At 29.7% G+C, this 22,003-nt stretch overlaps 1 protein-coding gene and 1 long non-coding RNA gene across 5 annotated transcripts; one reads left to right on the plus strand and one right to left on the minus strand.

Moving 5' to 3' along the window:
* Positions 1–729: 729 nt before the first annotated feature.
* LOC128394492 (transcription factor AP-2-beta-like) lies at positions 730–21,902 on the plus strand. 4 transcript variants are annotated; one of them, XM_053354825.1, is made up of 4 exons: positions 730–879; positions 19,195–19,578; positions 20,408–20,486; positions 20,844–21,902. In XM_053354825.1, the coding sequence occupies exons 1-4, from the start codon at positions 844–846 to the stop codon at positions 21,593–21,595; spliced, it is 1,251 nt and encodes a 416-aa protein (XP_053210800.1). In that variant the 5' UTR covers positions 730–843; the 3' UTR covers positions 21,596–21,902. The 4 variants fall into 4 exon arrangements, with proteins under 4 accessions (XP_053210800.1, XP_053210799.1, XP_053210798.1 ...); XM_053354824.1 differs by lacking the exon at positions 730–879 and adding an exon at positions 17,868–18,052; XM_053354823.1 differs by lacking the exon at positions 730–879 and adding an exon at positions 18,812–19,065.
* LOC128394496 (uncharacterized) lies at positions 19,385–19,819 on the minus strand. Its single transcript, XR_008326381.1, has 2 exons — positions 19,684–19,819; positions 19,385–19,593 (listed from the first exon to the last, which is right to left on the minus strand). It is a non-coding gene; the product is annotated as an uncharacterized LOC128394496 (long non-coding RNA).
* Positions 21,903–22,003: the final 101 nt, after the last annotated feature.

The following is a 22,003-nucleotide window of genomic DNA, read 5'->3' on the forward strand; positions in this document are numbered from 1 at the left end:
ATGCGTAGATGATTAACTATAGGATAACAATAGAGAACCAGCCTTAAGGCAAAGGAGAGAGAGAGAGAGAAAGAGAGATGGAGAGATGGAGAGAGGGAGAGGGAGATGATAAAAAGGGGGTGATGATGATGATGGTGTAAGAGGACAAAACGCCTTTGGAGGTGAGGTCAACATTGGATTCATCTTATTGGGAGTCAAGTTATACTCAGTCTCCGTTTTCTGTGGGGATAACAAAGACCCATGAAGTTAGAGTAAGAAGAAGGAAAGAAAAAGAGTCTTCCTTTCATCCTCATCCTCATCATCTTCATCTAAAAGGAGAGAAAAAGAAAGGAAAAGATGAAGAAAAAAACAAGATGATTGACATTTTTACCATTTCTAACTTACCTTATTTGTTACACTTTTCCTCCTAATCATTTTTACACAACAACAATTAGTTATCATGATTAACCATCATCTTCATCATCATTTGTTTTAATATCAGTTGATTGTTAACCTTTTTTTTTGTGTGTCGTCTCCTCAATTGTGATTGTCCATGTAAACACAACAACAATTAACCAACAATCAATTGGAAAATCAATCAGTTTAATCAACGAGAAAACAATTGAAAACTTTATCAGGATACAAATTTTTGTGAAAACTGAACAAACCAAACACAACAATTGAAAGTTAATCAGTTAATCCAGTTTACTTTTGGACTAACCTGTGATTATATCAACAATCATCTAATCAACAGCAAAACAAAATTAGTTAATTTGTTAGTGATCATCCCAGGAACAATCAACTAATCAAAAAAAACTCAGCAAACGAAAAATTAATAATAACAATTAATAACAAGATAAAAAAATGTCTTTCCTTGCCTTGGAATCCTGTTCTTGGCAGGTAAGTTAATTGTTCATTGAGAATTAAATTGTTGATTTGATTAATTTTTTTACACATTCAATACATGTACCATGGTAGTAGCAATTTAATGATAATATAATATTTTATTTAATCATAATTACGATGGTGAAACAAGTTAACAAAAAAAAATTATAATCATTAACATGATGATCATGGTCATTAAAACATCAAAAGTGATTAACAAACCTTAACCAATTAAACATTTTGGGAAAAAAAAGCAACAACAACAATTAACAACAATCAACTAGTGCTCTGATTATAATAGATAGTAAATAATAATAATAATATTATTATTAAAAAATAATATCACAATCAACTAATCATTAACTATTATTATTATTTATTATCATATCGATTATAACAACTTACACAATTTAATCAATGATAATAATAGTAAGTAAATCAATTGAGATCACGATTGATGATCAAACAACAATTTACTATTAGATGTTAATAAAAGTAAATAATTTACTTAATTGTAATCAATGAATCAACACAATCAACAATTGATCTGATTGATAATCATCTTCATGGTTACATACGGTTACCCTGAAGGTTTTGTTACAACGAAATAATTTTCAAGAATCAAGAATAATCAACAAATCAAAATGAGAGAAAAACAAAAAAAAACAAAAATCAAAAATGATTCTGTTAATGTCCAGTATTAAAAGTAGCCCCTGGGGGCATTTTATCAATATAATGATGATGAGGATGGAGAAGAGCAGTTAAGATGATGATAATTTGTTCAAACGACTTTTGTTGTTATTTATCATCTTGAACATGGAAATTGTTGTTGACTGAATTAACTGATTTGCTTTGATTACTATTATTATTGTGATCAATTGATGATGCGAATTGACAATCAATAGGAATTTTATTGTTTAATTGTTCACATCAACAATTAGATTTCATCATTGATCAATTGTTATATCGGTTTAATTGTTGACTAGAATACCAATTGCTTTTGTTGTTCGCAATACAATTTAATCAATTGTAATCTCTTAATCATTCACCTTTTTGGTTACTCTAATCATGTTGATAGTAATTTAGTTTAACGTTAATTGTTGTCATGGTTTTCTTACGTTTAATTATATATATTAATATATATTTAATTTCACTTAATTATTTGGGAATCAATGTTAAATTTAAATTAATTTGATTGATTGTCTTAATAGTTGATTGGATGTGAGTAAATTTTGCTTTCCCAATTTTCTGAGAGACTGTCCAATAATAAATTATCATTTAATTGCTGTTAGTTAATAACAACAATTTAATATACTGATAATGAGTTGATATCAGATGATAATTATAAGAAATTGGGAATTTATTTTTAAGATACTTGATTAAATATCTCAGAATCTAATCAACAACAACAACAAATCAAATCAATTTACCCGCAAGGTAATTGTTTGACTAATATTAATTAGCTAATTTCATTGAAGAGAAAAAAAAATTAACTAATTACCTTGATACATAATTGATTGTAATCAAAGAAATCACAATTGCAAAGTTATATTATTGTACAATCAACTGAGAGACTTGATATTAAGAAATTGTTTCCGTTTAATCGTAATAATATTAATAGTTAACAATCAGAATTAAATTGTTAACAATCCTTGATAATGAAACGGACAGAAAAAAAAATTGATCCACAACAAGAAAGTGTAACAAAAAACAAGAGTATCCGTCGCTTGAGGCCATTTTAAGGCCAAAAGCAGCTTCGTCCTCTCAATAATATTATCAATACAAATACAAATCAAATATATATGATTACGTTGTCGGTTAACAATCAACAATGAACTGAAAACCAAATTAAATGTTATAATAAGCAAATCGTTTTGATAACATTTCAAATGGTTTATTATTAACACATCAACACTGAGGTATCACTATTAATATCACTCCCATCATCCAATGTTATTACCATTATCATCAATAAAAGGTCAATAATAGTTGTTGTATGATTATCATCATCATCATCATCTTTTTTTACTAAACATCATCATCAACATCATCATAATCACCATATATACCTTTTATAATAATTGGTAACACCTCTCGAGTTGTAAGAGTGTAACAATTGATTGTACACATAAGTAAATTGTTACTCAAGTGTAAAGGTAAAATAATTACAAGAGTAAGTAGGTTGATATAAATAATCATAATAATAATAATAATATATATATGTAGTTATCCGATATCTTGTTATCATCTTCATCCTCATCATCTTTATACATCTTAATCTTCATGCCCTTGTCAATGTCAAATGTTAACTTGTTATAACAAATACATAGGAGATATAAAAAGGTAACTATTGAAGCGTACATAATGTTAACCTAATAGTAGTAACTTTTATCAAGTAAACTTTGCACAGGTAAGATGAGGATGAGGATGAGGATGAGGATGATGTTCAAGCCTTCGTGTGACCTCACTCACTCTCTCTCTCTCTCTCTCTCTCTCTTGTATCTAAAAAAAGAAAGAGAAGATTAAAAGTAACCACAATTATCATTAGTACAAATACTATGGTTCAACACCTCACAATTAAATGATTGTAAAACTATCTTCCTATTGTATTACTCGTATTACCTATTATGTAGTAACTGGCTTTTCAAATTTATCCAAGCGACTGTACCTATTCAATTTACAGTCTCTCTCTCTCTCTCTTGTATATATATAAACATTATATTCATAATATTATCATCTTCATCTTTATCATCATTGTTGTTGATTCACAAAGTCTATGGGATTTATTTATATTTTTTTTTGTCAAGATACAATAACAAACACAAGGAACAAACTTAAACTTTGTATTTATATTTTTACTTTATTGTTGTATATTGATTATTGTTCAACTTTCAATATTTTCCTCATCTCTTTTACTCACAAGATGAAGATGACAATTATTATTTAAGGATGAGAATCATGTCCGACCACGAACAAGAAGATGTAATAATAATCTTGTAAGCATTTGAGTCTATATCTTGTATATATAATATATATAATTCATGAGGATTCTGAGGTGGATTTGAGAAAAAGGGATTACCATGAGTTGAGAAGGATAAATGTTCAACAAAATCTCAACATAAAAATACTATTCATCAACATAAACAGTTATTCCCATTTACAGTTAACTGTAAATGAGACACTTTTTGTTTCACCTCGAGCGCAAAGCTCATAAAAAGTTTTATTTTGACCTTGAGCGGGATTTTCGTTAGACCATTTCCCGTTTAAGCTTCGAGTTGATTGTCTTATTCATCTAATTTTCAACTCTCATTATCTTGAGTTAGTCCCAAATTAAACTTGAAATCGTAATCATATTATACAGTCAAAGACGTTGAGTTTGAAACCACTTTTTAAATACACTTAAGAGAGATACAGTTAACCCAGAGATATGATAATAAGTATTGTCCACTCATTTGAGTGATTTAGTCTTAAAATGGTCAACTGATTAAATTTTAGATATCAAAAGTTATCTTTACTTAATTATCATTAACTACGCGAATGATTAAGAAAGTGGCTTTGAAATCTTTGGCTGTATTATCAATTGTTTACGATTGTTGTTGTTGTTGTTGATTGTGGTCTGTGTTAATTTGGACACGCTGAGAGTGACTTTAATTTAAATTGCTAATCATTTGAATAAGTAAAATATTATTATGGTAAATAGATGGATTAACTGGATTGGTCATTTGCATGTTAACTTATCAATATGTCCTCTTGTTAAATTGTTGTTGTTGTTGTTGATATAATCATTGTTATCCTCCTCTTGTTGTGTGTATATATAAGACTTAAATTGTCCTAATCCTTATTTGTAGTAATGTAAACAGTTAATCAAACCTGATCAGTTAATTGTGTAAAATTGTTATTCAAGTAATTATTCAATTAAGTTGAGAAGATGCTGCTTTTCAAGAGGAAATTGAATTAACGATCCAAATAGATTAAAATTTACCACCCACATCCGGATTAATCTATTTTGGATTAGTAGATATATTTATATATATATGATGAGGATAAAGGTAAAAATATTGAAGAGGATGAAGATAACAGAAAAGTAAAAAATAAGGTCAATGATGAAAAGATGATGATTATGATGATCAAATGTAATCACAACTGATTATTGCCTTCACATTGAATCTTCATCTTTTCATCAGGTAAGTAAATTGTTCATCTCTCTCTCTCTCTCTCTCTCTTAATCTCAAGAGTAATTGAGTGAATGCTATTTTTTTCATCATCTTTATCATCATCATCATTTTCCTCTTGCATTATTAATATAACACTGAATATCATGAAGGATGATGAGGTAAATTATGATAACAAGAATGGGTCAAGATGAATAATATTGATCAAAGGTAATCATCAGAAACTTATAGGTAATTATTGTTACCATAAAAAACTATTATTGGAAAAGTTTATGCTATGATGATGATGAAGATAATGATAATGATGATGAGGATGAGGATAAGGATGTGATCTCATTTATATATTTTTTCGTTGCTTTTTTTTTCCTTCTTTCGATCATGTTGATGATGGTGATGCTTTTTTGCTTCTTTCAGAGTTTATTTCTCTGGAATCACTTTTTTTTCTCAGTGATTCTCATCTTCCTCCTCCATTAACTAAAGACTCTCACTCACAATGTAATATATGTGTTGCTGATGATGATGATGCTACTGTAGCCTAAGGCTAATCTTTATCTCTTCATTATATATAGGATTCAGGGACTCATCTTGTTTCTGGGTGAAATAACAAACAGAGAGTGAGAGAGAGAGAGAGAGAGATGAGGATGAGGATGAGGATGAAGATGAAGAAACTAATATTAACTGTAATTTCAGTTCAAATGTCACTTTATCTTTATCTTCATCTTTTCTTTTCTTTCTAATCATCTTTATCATCAACCTTAATCATTTGTCCACTTTGATAAACTTCATCATCAGATGATGATGATGCTCCTTTTCATTTTGTTCAGTTGATCATTTCAACTCTAATATAATGACATTTACATTATTCAATGGGTTCTATTGAGTATCATGAACTATCATCATTATTATTGATTGAACAATTGAACACAACAACTCAAAATCATGATCATCAAATTTTCCAGCATTTCATGTTCGATTATTATCAATTGTTGAACAACAATTAATTCACAGAATAATTCAATCGTTCGATTATTTTCAATCAGCATTGACATTCGATTATTACAATTAATTTGAATCAAGTTCAATTAAATAATAGATCATAACATTGATGAGATAAATGATTCATGGACTTTTATTGAAGATGAATTCTTTAATCATTTCTAAAAGGAAATTTGTTGTTGAAGGAAATTCAGTTTCATTTGGAAAACGAAAACTTTGTTCATGAAAAAAAAAGTGAAAAGAATCATGGAAATAATTAGGATGATAAATAGGAAGGAATATGATTTGTCATGGAAATTTATATATTCTTGATACAAAAAGAGAGATGATGATGATGATGGAGGAAGATAAAGTTTGCATCCTCATCCTTTTATAGTGAAAGTTTGTATATGTTTATAGCAAGAAAAAGGGTTTACTCAGTTTCTATATTATTATTATATCTTTCTTCCTATAAGCTAACATTATCTTCCTCATCATCTACCTCCATCTTCATCATTATCATCTCTTTTTGTTCAATCTTTCAACATAATCATCTTCTCATCATCTCTTTTCTCCTTCAGTGAACTAACAAACTCTCTCTCTCTCTCTCTCTCTCTCTGTTGATAATTTTTATGTCATTTCTTTCATCAGCATCCTTTTCCGTCTCATTACTGCCTCATCATCATCTCATCATCCTCATCCTCCTCCGCTTTGTGTTGATAAAATTACTTATATGTGTAAGTTTCACACTTAGTTAATCTTTACCTTAATCATTATCATTATTATACAATAATCAACTTGTGAATAGCATGAAGAGCATAAAAAAGATGAGAAATTTAAATTAAATCTTGTAACTTTGATGATAATCAAGATGAAGATGAAGATGAAGATTATGATTTTGGTGACAGGAACTTTTCCAGAGATAATCAGTTGGATATAAATGAGGAAAAAAAGTTTCAATTCAAAAAGATGATGAAACAATTTAAATCATCAAAACTCATTCACTTTTAATCAAAAAGGTTCAAAATTAAATTATCCCAATGGATTAGCTGTAAATCTGTTGATGATCAAGGATAAGATAAAAACAGTTAATTGTTTAGGATTATGTGATTACTGATGATTGTAAATGATGATTAACAATTGTTTGTATTAATGCTATGAGGTGATAACTAAACAGTTAACATACCTGAAAGACAATTAGAGTGACCAAATGTTAGCCCATTGACCATTCATCATCTACCTGAAGGCAAGGTCGTTGAGTAACAAACATACATCATCATCATCATCATCATGAAGATAATGATACTTTTGATGAAGGAGGATGAAGATGAAATTTAGATAAAGAATTTTTTTCCTCTCCTTCTAGTTGTTTAATATATAAAAAAGGATGATGAGTAAACAGAATTCATCCCTTTTGCCCTGAGGCTATTTAAACTTTAACCTAGATTGAGATTAAGGATTTAACTTTGATCGTTACCAATGGAAATGAATTTCAATCAATTTTATCATTGATTAATAATGAACATGATTAAGGTAAAATAATGACATTGTAACAATCAAGTATTAACAATTTAATCATCATCACCATCATCGTAATCATGATTATGATTAACAAAATAACAACCACATGATTTTTTTTGAAAAATTCACAGAATCTGATTACCAGAGTTTATTTTGTTTGTTGTTATTTAAAAATCTGAGTTAATCATAATTAATAACATTCAAATGATTAAACATCAATCTTAATTTTTGAGATCACAAAGTTTACAAACTGTTGTAAATTTTGCAGGAAAATATTAATTATAATTACTATCAAGCTTACCTGATTACCTTTGTGTGTTGTTTTACAACAATTTAAATTAATTAACCAACAAATCTCATAAAGAAAGCAAAAAGAAAATTAAAATCAATGATATCAGTCAGTTAGCCGATCAATCAACAAGGTAACTAACTAAATTACAGGTAAAAAAAAGCTCATTATCGTTAATCGTGATTACAATTACATTTTAAATAGAATGACAATCAAGGGTAAGTATTAATAGTAGGAAAATTAAATGTTAATCACCAACAACAATCAAGTCAATTGATCACATTGAGAAACCAACAAAAAAAAACCAAAAAAAAAATGATTTAATTGTTGATTGGAAGCTGATTTGGTTATCATTAAGTTAATCATCATGATCTAATTAACTGTTGATTACCATGATTATTATAAGAAAAAAATTGATATACTTAATTAGCGATAATTTCATGTTAATCCTGATGATTTATACTAATGAATTGTTACAAGTAATTGATTAACCAAATTAAATCAATTCTTTGAGTTTTTTTTTGCTTCCAAATTCAATGTGATCCTTTTTTTTAATTTTCTTTGCAAATTGTTTACGCGATGAAATCAGAATCAAAGTACATAATAATCAAGGGAGAAATTAAGAAGAAAAAAATTAATATGATATAATAAATAACCAAATTAAGAGTTGATTCAATCAATCAATATCAATCATCTAAATTAAGGTAACTTTTAGTAACCCAAAATATGATTATTGTTGTTGATTGTGTGACAAGGTAAAGATTGAAAAATACAACAACAACAACAACAACAATATCATATCATTGATGATTTAAGTGAGTAAATGAATGAATTAAGGGATGATGAGGATGATGAGGATGATAAGAGCATCTTAAAGATTGATTATTGAACAACAAAAAGTGAAATAAAAGGTAACTAATATGTTGATCTATTTTGTTCATAATCTGAGTACTTTTCTTGTTATTGCTTCGTAAACGTAATAAGATGAACCTTGAATTGACTCCTTTAATTTTCTAATAATGATTGATTATTATTGATTGTTAACTATTCTCTCTCTCTCTCTCTCTCTCTCTCTCTCTCTCTCTCTCTCTCTACTCTCTATCAGGGATGAGGAAGAAGATGATGATACCTAGAAAAGAGAGCAATAAAGAAACAAAAGAAAAGGTAGAGAGTTTAAAAAGTTAAGACAAATCATATTAAGATTTTCAATTAAGGCTCAATGGCCTTTTTTCTAGTATCATTATCATCATCATTTCTCTCGTGATTCTCATCTTATCATCTTATCATCATCTTCTTCTTTCTTTTATATACGTGTGTGATCTTCTTCATTTCCATCTTGTTGTTATTCTCTTGTAATGATGATAATATGTAGGAGAGAAAGAGAGTGGGAGAAAAAGAGAAGAAAAAAAAACGAGAAGAAGATGAGAGATGATGAAAATGATTATCAAGGTACGAAAAGAAGACGAAGAAAAAAAAATCTAAAGATGATAATGATGATGATGGAGATAAACATGAAGATAGGGTAAGAGAAAAAAGCTAATTGATTGGCTGTCATAAGGAAAAATGATCAATGATTAGTAATAGAAAATTAGAGGAACGAATGAGTAGCCACGCGGATTCATTTAGAAATGACCTTAAGTTTTGCCTCTTTTTTTCAATTTCGCTCTTGATTATCTTTATCCTTCTAATCAGCAGACAGAATGAATTTAGATTAAGCATCCTCATCATTTGGAATTGCCTCTTCAGTCATTACTCTATATTTACAGTGCTCGACATAAGAACAGTGAACTTTTTTCCTAATTAACCCAATCATGTGTTGGTTGTATTAGTACAAAGTACAACAACATTTGGAAACAATTAACTGATTGTTTACCATATGAATTTAAGTATTACAATTTATCCTTAATCAGTTATGAGAAATAAAAATTGATGTTCAAATGATTTAAGAACAACTGATAAGTTAAATATCAAGGATTCGTATGGAAAGCAATCAGTTAATTGTTTCCAAATGTTGTTGTACTTTTGTACTAAACAACCAACACACGATTGGGTTAATTAAGTATTAGTAAATTAGTAAATTTTTTTATTCTTTTTTGTGGATTTTGGATTATTTGTCCTTTTTTCAATATGACTCGTGTTAATCTGATCCATTTATGACTAGAAACTGAGATTAATCAATAGGAATTGATAGGAACTCACTGTTCTTATAATTATGTCGAGCACTGTATGTATCATTTACAATACAATTGGTTTCTATTTGTCCCCTTTCAATATCATTAAAACTGATTACAATATTCATGAGGTATCATCATGGTTATGTAAAGGTTGAAATGATTTTAATCATAATAGAAATTATCATGCAAACAATAATAGTGATGAATTTATGTATTGAATGTACATGATTATCGAGCCTCTCTCCTTGTGGTTAACTTAATTGTTAATGAATGTGTATAATATTCACTGATGGTTGTGATTGTGGTTGAGAAGGTGAAAGTGGATTGAGATGACAAATGGGCTTTGATTTAATTTCAATTTCACGGATCCTCATCTTCATCTTCATCCAAATGCTTAATGTTATTGTAAATCTATGGACAGAAAAAAAAGAAGAAGAAGAAAAAAATTATTACAATTTGTTATATTATGATTATTATGCACATCATTTAAAAAGGGTAAATTATACGCTCTATTAGGTATTATACAGAGTGTTACTCTCCACAGGGATCATCATCATCATCACATCAAATGCAATATCACCTAGAAAACAGAGTGAGTGAGAGAGAGAGATCCATCTCTGTGTTAACAAGATTTCCATGGACATTTATATATCTCTATGTCTCTCTCGCTGCAAATATACAAATAATAATATAAACACATCTATGAATAATTTGAGATGATGATGAAAAAGATGTCGCTTGATTTTGGTAAGTGAGCATAAAAAGAAAACTTTTTCACGGGTTGATTGAGTTGTCTATTGAGACCATTTATGCTTTGACACGAGTTGTTGGGCTTTAAACGCCTTCCTCATTAACCACATAACCTAATATAACACCAAATATACTAGTAGGAGGGAGAGGTGGAGGTAATGATGATGATGATGGTGGTGGTGGTGGTGATTGAGATGCATATAAAAAGATGATCATAATCATACAAGGTTATATATCCAAGTCCCAATGTGACAGGATTTTTGTTAAACTAAATTTACTCTTCATTTTGATCCAGAAAATTCAATATACTGTTGATCCCTTGGGTTTAACCGGAACTCAAACATCAATATCAAAGTGAATGAAAGAAAGAAGAGAGAGAGACCATTTATCCACTTTGTTTTCTCTTTCATCATCATTATCATCATCTATGGGGGGATTCCCTTATCCTGTAGAGATAATAATAGAGATGAAGATGACGATAATAATAATAATATTAGAGAAAATTGGAAAATACATAAATTCGTGTGTATATTACACTGATTAGAGAGAGAGAGAGAGAGAGAGAGAGAGAGAGAGAGAGATGAGAAGCAGATCATTGACAGATTATCCGAATGTGTTATCAAACTTGTTTCCATTGATCCCTTTAATTCAGTTAAACATTTTTCTCTTTCTTTTCTTCATCTCTTCAATGAAGACATCAATTGAAGATGAAAAAGAGAGCTAAATGAGAGAGTCCATGATAACAAGATGAAACCTTTCTCTCTCTCTCTCTCTCTCTACAGGTTCTCATTATCTTATTAATACAATCAACTTGATCCTCATCATCACCATCATCATAATCTTTAATCCTTGTTGTTGGCTTTTATTTCATCCATCATCACTTTCCATCATCTTCATCACCATGTTAATATTAAATAAACATTTTGTCATATTGATAAAGACAAAAGGGTGACAAGTTGATTATCTATGTAAAGAAAAAAGAAGAGAAAATTTCAAGTTAATTTTGAAAAATTCGGTGGAAAGAAAAAAGATCAAAAAATCTCAATTGTTTTCTTATTTACTCGCAAGTTAAATTTTCATGATTTCAACTGTAAATTGATGAAGATTAAAGTTAAATGAATTAGAGAGAGAGAGATGAGGATAGAAAGATGATGATGATGATGATGATGAAAGAAAGAGCATTAGTGAAAGGGAGAGAGAGAACAATAAAAGAGACAACAAAATAAAACAAAGATAAGATGAAGAGTAAACTTTACAATGAGACAATTACCATGGGAGTTTTCACTCCCAATGGAAAATGCTGATTAGAACTGAATGGATCTTAAGAATATTTCTCCCTCTCATTATCATCATTTTCTTCCTCTTATAATAGTAAAACAAAATTTCTCTCTCGCTTTCCAATTCGAGCTATTTATTCAGCAAATTAGCTTCACTTTAGCTGTTTATCAACACAATTGAGAGAGAGAGAAGATGATGATGATTATGATAGAGTTAGAATAGAAAAAAAAACCTTCTTATCATCCTCATCATTTACCTAATTTTATCCATTGCTTTGTATTCACGATATTTAGTTAGTCTCTTTTTCTGCCACCGAGTAAAAAGTTGATCAATTGATGAGAGATTAAGGAAGCTCTTAACATGCATCATCATCCGCCTTCATATTAGTTTATCTCTTTATCCAATTTACTTTGCACCTCTTTTCTTACCCTCAGTTATTATCCCATGGAAATTGTTAATAGCTTTTCATTCATCCCTTTTAGTTTCGTATTCATCTCATGATAATTCATGGATATATCCATAGACCTAAACAGAGAGACAGAAAGAAAAAGGTAAAAAATCAATCATCACATGAATTAAATCATGATTATTTCTCATGATATTAACCATTGAGATACTTTAACGTTAGATAAGATTAATCGAAATGTACTTTTATCGGTGAACAAAAAGTACAATCAATTTGATCAACATAATTTACTTTGAACCTTTTCCTTTTCTTGATTAACTTAACTTGATAAAAGATCATCGCTTTCATGATAAATAATCATATTCCATCATGAATCTTGAATTGAATTTAGATGGTGGTAATAATACAAATTTCCATAAGGTTTTTTTTTATATTATCTTCTATGAGAAGGATGAAATTGAAACTTTAACCAAGAAAAAGAGGAAGAAACAACAAAAAAAGTTATGGTTAGTTAATTGTTGAACATGAAAAAACATGATACTCAATAGAAACAATAATCTAATTGATGACAGATTCATTAAATTTATCATTACAATAAAATGATAGATGATTAAGTTGATTGTTGGTTATAATGGTTAATCGCTAAGTATCAGGTTAACAACCCTTGAAATCTTGATTATCATCTTGTTGTTAAATAACAAAAGATTTTCATTTCCATGTTTAATTAATTAAATCGTAAAGTAAATAGTGAATTTATATTCTGCTATTTTTTTTCATTGCGAGTTATTATTTTTCAAAATTTAAAAGGAAACTAAGTTCAAGTTAATAACAAAAGGAGTAGAGTGGGAAAGACGTGGTGGTGATGATGATGATGGTGGGAGGAGGAAATTGCTGGTAAATGAATAGAGTGGAAAATTTTGATTCCTTGGTGGAAATTTGAAAAACTTTGTAAATTATTAAAAGAAACATAATTTACACGGAAATTAATATAATCACACCTTAAGAATCAAGTAGTAAATAGAGAGAGAGAGAGAGAGAGAGAGTGAAAAACGTGAAATTAATTAACTAACTATGAATAGTGGAAATAGCAACAAGAATAACAATCATTTTAACCATGAATGCCACATGATTATTATCATAATGATGCGATGTAAGTAAAAAAGAGTAACTTAACAACCGTTGAGTTACATTGGGTTCCAATTATGGTTCCATTAATGAAATATTAGATAGAATTTAAATCAAGGCTTAGAGATTTTTTTCTTTTTCTTTTCCAGCGTAAATCAACGATCATAATCGACAATTTCTTTCACAATCGAGCCTTAGTTCTAGCATTGAATATCGACCAGTGATCGAGTGTGTGTGTCTCTCTCTCTTTTCTTTCTCTATGTGTGTCAGGCTTTTTGGACGTGTTCATTTCCGTTAGATATCAAAAGCAATAAGGTCGATGTTGATGAGAGTATTATGATTATCAGCATCACCTCAAAATCTGAGGGAGTGGTTCCTCCTCATTGATGATGATTATGATGGTTGATTCATAAAAAATCTAAAAAGAGACAAAAAAAACATCAAGTATTAGATTTAGATGATTATTGTTATAGTGGTTTTAACGTGTGTCTTTTCATTGAGTAATATTACCTTTCTATTATAATAATAGTATAAAAAGCTAATAGTATTTCAAGTAAGCATGAAAAGATGGAAATTAGAAAGTGAGAAGAGCTCTCATTGCCTTCATCATCATCATCATCATCTTCTTCTTCTTCTTCTTCGGCTGCATCTTCTTCCTCATCATCGACACACCAAAGGAAAGCAATACCAAGAGCTCAGCCTTAATTTCTGTTCCTTTAGAGAGAAATCGTGAAAGGAGAAATAATTGTTACCTTCTTACCTTCTTACATTCTCTTCCTTTAAACTTTGACCTCTCTCTCTCTCTCTCTCTCTCTCTCTCTCTCTCTCTCTCTCTCTACTCCATTTTCTTTCTTTCCTCTATAAACAAAAAGAACTTACCTTACCAGGTAAAATGGAACCAAACAACTAGCAAACTTTGGAACCGGTTTATTGTCAGTTAATTGATCATAGATCTATAGTATTTGCAATTTTGTTTCTTCTTCACCATCACCATCATCATCATCATCATCTTCTTCTTCATCTTCCTCATCATCGACACACCAAAGGAATGTAAGAAGGTAACAATTATTTTCTCCTTTCACGATTTCTCTCTAAAGGAACAGAAATTAAGGTTAAGCACTTGTATTGCTTTCCTTTGGTGTGTCGATGAGGACGAAGAAGATGCAAAAAGAAAAAGATGAAGATGATGATGATGATGATGATGGTGATGGTGAAGAAGAAACAAAATTGCAAATACTATAGATCTATGATCAATTAACTGACAACTGTTAACTGACAATAAACCGGTTCCAAAGTTTGCTAGTTGTTTGGTTCCATAAAATAATCTACCTTTGGATAGTGTCCAGTATGAAAAAAAAAGATGATTCGCCTTCAGGCAATTTATTGATTTATTTATATGACATTTTCTTCTTTCTCTCTCTCTCTCTCTCTCTCTCTTATATTCACAAATATCTCTTCCATCAACTATAAAGAGATTTATCAAAACCATATCACTATCTTAATTTTCATAATCAAATTCCATTTGAAAATCTCATGTTGACCTAACCATGAACAAAATAGACAAACCAAACATCAACATTTTCCAAGAAGAAGATGATGATAAAAAGCAAGATGAAAATTTCTTCTCCATCCTCATCACATTATCATGTTCATCTTCATCTCTCCATCAACAACAAAAGCAATGAAAACGAGGTGAAAATATCATTAAAATGAAGTTGCTATTCCATCGGAAGTTAACCAGTGTATCAATGTAACCACCGGAAGACGTATGTTTACATGGGAATCATGAGGAAAAAAAAAGTTATCATCTAACAGAAAATAATGATATTAACCTAAAAAAAGATGATCCATTTTTTTTTATCCTCTCACTAATCTACCATCTCAATGTGATAAATAACAACAAACACCATTAGATTACAATCGTAGGCAAATACTACACACATACAGTCATTTGTGTATTTGCAACTTAATCAATGAATGTTACAATATCACTTTACACTTGATGTATCACCATAAATAATACACTGACTGATTTAACTACAAGTCTATTCAATTGTAGTGATTAATATTGATTGTTATCCAATGTGTGTGTGTGTGTATATGTAAGGTATTCACTTCGTAACCATAACTTTTGGTTCAGCAAATTAATGTGATAATGATTACTTATAATACTTTACGGTTCAGGATTGTTGATTTTGTTGTTATTTTGCTAACAATTTACTTGGTTGTGTGTTAATTTACCTTCACCATTTAACATAATCATTATCATCGTTGTTAATTGTTGTTGGTGTTTCCAATGATTGTTATTATTGTGAAACAATTAATAGAAAGTACAAATTCAATATATATTGTTCATGAGATAATTTTGATTAATGTTCAGAGACATTAATCTGTATATATACATACACTAGTGTTTACTATTACCTGTTAAATTGTGGGTTAATTGTCACCGATTTGTGTATAATGTTTATGATTAAGTTTAAGTTGAACGAGGAGATGGAGAAAAAAATTAATTCAGTAATTTGAATAATTTAATTGAGCTTGAAAACAGGTTAGGTTTATGCAAAGTTTTTCTGAAAAACTTTTTGCAATGATTTGCAAACAATCATCATCAACCTGAAAACCCATCATTTTGATTGATTAATAAGTTAAGATATTAAAAATTTAAGCAATTTAAGTAGTAAGAGTTGTAGATAATGTTGAAAAAAAACAGAAGGTTAATTCGTGATCAATATTAAGACTGATTAATAATAATTTAGTTTTAATTCCTGAGTTAATACACATAGAGAGAGAGAGACTTTAACCTCACTCACTAACTAACTCCTCTCTCTCTCTCTCTCTCTCGCTCTCTCGCTCTCTGTTTCTCTCTCACTGATTTTGTTACGTGTTCAACAAAATAAATTGTGATTTTAACCTCAAGTGAAGCGAGTAATTAATATCTGAGTTGGAATGATCAACAATCAACAAGAGTTGTATTTTGTTACGAGAGACAATTAACTGATTCAATGAAACAATCAACATATTCACAAATTTGACAGGAGCTAAAAATCACTAAGGTTTGTTGTGTTTGTGTTGATTGTTTTCTCATTGTGATAATTGTCATGTTAATCATTTTGTTAGAAAGTACAACAAGCAACAAAAAAAAAGAAAAATAATTAATGACAATTAACAACAATCTAAAATAAATAAATAACCAAATTAAGCGGTGAAAATTGCGACAAGGAAAATTGAGAAACAATCAAAAAGTTTTCTTCTCATTTGTTGCTCGTTGTTGTTTAATTTTACAGTTAACAATTTGATTCTATTAGTTAATTTAGTTATAAAGGAAAAGTTCTGATCATTCTGATGAACAATTTTCGCATAAAAGTTATTAACGTTGACGATCAAGTGAAAGTTGAAAACTTTTTGTTTTGTTTACAAAACGAAACCAAATTAAACTCACTCTCAATCTCTCCCTCTAAACGATTCAATTGTAATAATACAAATTGTTAAATTAACTAATGATTCTAAACAACAATTTAATACTACGGTTTGATATTATATTAATATTATTACTTCTTCCTGATAATATATATAAAGAGAACCTTGAAAAACTATATAAGAAAAGAAGATGAAGAAAAAGAGAAGAGAAATTGATTATTAATGAAAAAGACATGAAAAAATCGCTAATGATATTATCGAAGCTTCGGCCTTCGGTGGGAAACTGCCTGAGGGCACACACTTCGAGGGAGATGGAGAGAGAAGGAGAGAAAGAAAAAGAGAGCTGATGATGGCGAGAAGATGATATTTCGTCATCATCATCATCATCATCATCTTCTTCTTCTTCTTCTTCTTCTCTTAAAATATATTATGTATTTTCCTGTTGTTTATCTTGCGCTAATCGTTGTTTCTCTTCATCATCATCATCATCATCATCTTATACTTCTTCTTCTTCTTCTTACCTCATTTCTCCCTTTCTATCATCATCATCTTCATCTTCTCGTTCAGTGAATCCTTCTGGACAACTGATTTATTAGATACTTTTCCAAGTCACTCCTTGAAAATGAAATAACAAGAAACATGATCAAAGGTAAAAAATAAACTTCTAAGCAAAAGTAGCTAAATGTTCAGGCTCTTTTTTCATCTTCTTACCATGAATCTGAACTTGAAATGATCATCAGGATGATGATGATTATGATGATGATGATAACATGTTAATGTTAAATGGTCACTAGATGGCAGTTATCTTGTTCTTCATCTTCTTCTTCGTCTTCTCTCTCTCTCTTTTTTTGCCTCTCAATTTCCTCTCTCACTAATCTTGTCTTGTCTTAGCTTCGCTATTACCTGTTGATCCCTTGCCTCTTGCGTTTGTTTCTTGTTTTCAAACTTTTTTTCACCTTTCTGTAAATGTATTTATGTACAGTTGATACAAAATTTTTTATTTTAATTGTGTTAACATTTTTTAAGTATGACAAGTTCAGAAATCTCTGACCCAGAGGAAACTTATATACGTTGTAAGGTAAGATGATTAAGGTCAATTTCTGTTTCAAATATAAAAATTACTTCAATTGCTACAAACTAAGTTAAACTCCAACTCATATTCAAATGATATTCTTGTTGTTTTCTTGTTGGTGCTTGTTTTTTGGTTAAACCATGTTGACCCTTCTCAAATGACCATCACCATACACATACGAAACCATTGCCATCATTTTCATCATCATTATCATCATCAGCATATGATAATTGTAATAATAATCATCGTCATCAGGATCTACATCTTTCTCTATCTCTATCTATTTCTCTCTCTCTCTCTCTCTCTCTCTAAGCATCTTCATCATTTTCAACTAAAAGTTTTAATTTTTTCGTATAATTTTTGTTACTATCTGGACAGTTTGATATATTCCTCTCATCTTTCATCTTCATCTTCATCTTCTCATCTTCTCATCCTCATCCTCATCATCGTAATTTATATTCAGTCGTTTTAATCACTTAAAAAGTTACCTTTTTGGTTGATGTGTTTGTTAAACCAGTTAAAACTTTTTTGGTCGGATTAATTTATATATTTATAAGATATATTTATAGAGAATCATTGATTGGATGGATTAAGAAAACCTTTTAATCCAAATCTGTATCCATCCTTAAACCTTTTACCATTTGTTGAGATTTAATCAGGTGAATTTAAAACAAACAGGTTATAAATTGATTGGATTAAATTTAATTGACAAAGAGATCCATAGGTGTATTTAAATGACCAATTTAATCCAAAGATTGGCCACTTTTAATTGTTTTGTTGACTCGTTCAGTTGAACTTGCGAGAATCATTTTTTTTTTGTTTTCATCTTTTTTTCGTCTCTCCTTTTCCTCATCTTCGTCGTTTTTTTGACCATTTTTCTTCAACTGCAATTAATTTCAATAGATTATTATTATTATTATCGTTGATTATCATTAAATTTTCCTATGGAACTTGCTTATTATACCATGTTACCTGAAACACCTTCACCAACTTTCAGTGAAAATTGTTCTTATGAAAGTGTAAACAACCATCACAATAATCATAATCACGGTCTTAATAATAATAATAATAATAATAATTCTAACAATAATATTAGTTGTAATTCCAATAATATTAATGATGAATCATATGATTTTAATCAACAACAGGATCGTCGTGATCTCGTTCAAGGCCATTCTAGTGGAAATTTAGGACCCATTGCCTCCGATTTTCAACCACCTTATTTTCCACCACCATACAATTTACCACATCATCAACAATTGGAATTCCATACAACTGCAGCTGAACCATATCCTCATTTAAATTCATTTGCACATGGACCACAGCAATATCATCAGCTTCATCCAGTTACAGCTCAATCATCAAGCTATGGTGACACCAACTTAGCCGCAAGGCGAAATGAATTTGCATACGTCAATGTCAGACGTCCAGAGATACTCCATCACAATAATAATCGTATCGATAATGTAAATGACATAGGTGACCAAGAATTATTAAATTGTGGTCCACCACAATCAATAGACAATGGATTGGTAAGTATCATAACCCTATTGACAATCAAAAACAAAAACCAAAAATCAAAACAAAAAATTTCCATAAACCAAATTAACCAAAATTTCCCAATTTAACAAAATTACCTTCCCAAACAAAGACAACAACAAATCAAACCACACACAGTAAACAGGTAACACCATTAACCAACAATTAAACCAAACTAAAAGCAAATTAAAAAGCGAAAAACAATTAAATTAAATTACGATAATCAAAAACGAGATCAACAAAAGGATAATAACAAGAAATAATATTCACAACACATGATAAATTTTCCTTCTCCCCACTGCCATCTACCGGTTAGAATATCAACTAACTAGAGTAACTGTACATTTGAACAGATATTGTTTTTTTTTACTCTTATGTTATTTTTTTTTTGTCTCAATGAGCCAACACTTTTTAACCAAATTACAATCAATTCTAGTACAATTATAATTAGTCAAATGATTACCCTTTTAATACTAATCTGAATGTGGAATCTGTAAAAATAATCTTATCTATGATTGAAATTTCTATATATCTAAATTGATCCTCTTTTGTTATCGTTAATTTTTTTTTCTTGTCAAAACATATATACAAATATTATATATATCAACCCAATTGAATTGGAGTCTCTTAGAGAAGTGGAAAACTAAAAAAACCCTAACATATATTAATATTATTATTATAATGCTAAATACTAACCAAAATTTACCAACACAAGAAAAACCTTTAGAGTTGGTTAAAAGATTACCTGTTTACAGTAAACCTGATTCAAATGATGATTGTGCTGATGAATATCTTGATTATTTATCTTCATCTACATCACAGGGATCCAATGCAGAACAGGATAATCACAATATGTTTCCCGGGGGCCATAATAGTGTCATCAGAAAATGTTTCACCAATGGTAAGAATTTTTCATTTTTTTTCTCTATTCTATTCTCTCCCTTTCCCCAAATAGAGACCATCATATATCACCAGAAACACTTCCATATAATCAATCATATATTATATTATATTCATTGTATACAATTAGGTTTCTCATTTCTTCCTGTGACTTGATTTCTGTTTATCTGTCTATCTTTTGGTGTATCAGTGTTTATAATATGTATGGGTACTCATCTCCCTCCTATGTTGTTGTTGTTGATGATGATGATGATCTGTCTCTCTCTTTTTCTCTATCTTTTTGTCTGAATTTATTTGGATGGTTTTGTTTATTGAGATTCTAATGGTTTGGCTTTTTTTTTTGTTGTTTTTCTTTTAGGTGCAAAACGAAACAGTGATAATAAAGAAATGGTCATAACAGGAATCACCGCACCAACTGATGTTTTCTGCTCTGTGCCTGGAAGATTATCCTTGCTCAGTTCAACATCCAAGTACAAAGTAACTGTTGGAGAGGTTCAACGTCGACTTTCCCCGCCCGAATGTTTGAATGCATCATTATTAGGAGGTGTTCTAAGACGAGCTAAATCAAAAAACGGTGGCCGATCTTTGAGAGAAAAATTGGAAAACATTGGTTTAAATTTACCCGCTGGTCGTCGGAAAGCTGCCAATGTAACATTACTTACCTCACTAGTGGAAGGTGAGGCTTTACATTTAGCTCGTGATTTTGGTTATGTATGTGAAACTGAATTCCCTTCAAGACAAGTTGCCGAATACCTTCATCGTAACCATTCAGATCCAGCTGATCTATACCGCCGAAAGGAACTTATATTGGCCACCAAACAAATAGTTAAAGAATTTGTTGATCTTTTAAATCAAGATCGATCACCATTGTGTAATAATAGACAGCCCATTCTCTTGGAACCCAATATACAAAGAAATTTAACTCACTTCTCCCTTATAACCCATGGTTTTGGTAGTCCAGCAATAGCCGCGGCTCTTACCTCAGTTCAAAATTTTCTGAATGAATCAATTAAATACCTCGAAAAGCAGTTGGCAAATTATCAAAATACAAGTGGACCTGGACACTCAATTAATTCTAACGCTGTTCCCGATACAAAGAAAGAAAAGTGATGAATATACATAAAAGCATTTCATCTCTCTCATCATCATTATCATCTCTCACTCTCACACACACACTCTCTCTCTATTTCTCTGTCTATCTATCTGTCTATCTTTCTTCTTTTCATCATTATCATCTCTCTCTATCTTCTTCTCTCTTTCTCTTTACCTATCTATCTATCTTCTTTTCATCGACATCAATTAATATATTAAATGTGGATTAAATTACATTTCTCTGATAATTTAACCTGATAGTTTGATCATTATGATGATAATTATGATCCATTAAAACAATAATCTCATTTCAATGATACATCAATTTAATATTGCCAAACAATTAATATGTTTTAATGTTTTTTAATTTTTATTTAAGTTAATTGTTGTTACTTTTCATGTAGTAAATTTTTTTTTGTCTCTCGA

Source organism: Panonychus citri, unplaced genomic scaffold (assembly GCF_014898815.1).
Source record: "Panonychus citri isolate SS breed McGregor unplaced genomic scaffold, ASM1489881v1 Contig00139, whole genome shotgun sequence".
NCBI lineage: Eukaryota > Metazoa > Arthropoda > Arachnida > Trombidiformes > Tetranychidae > Panonychus > Panonychus citri.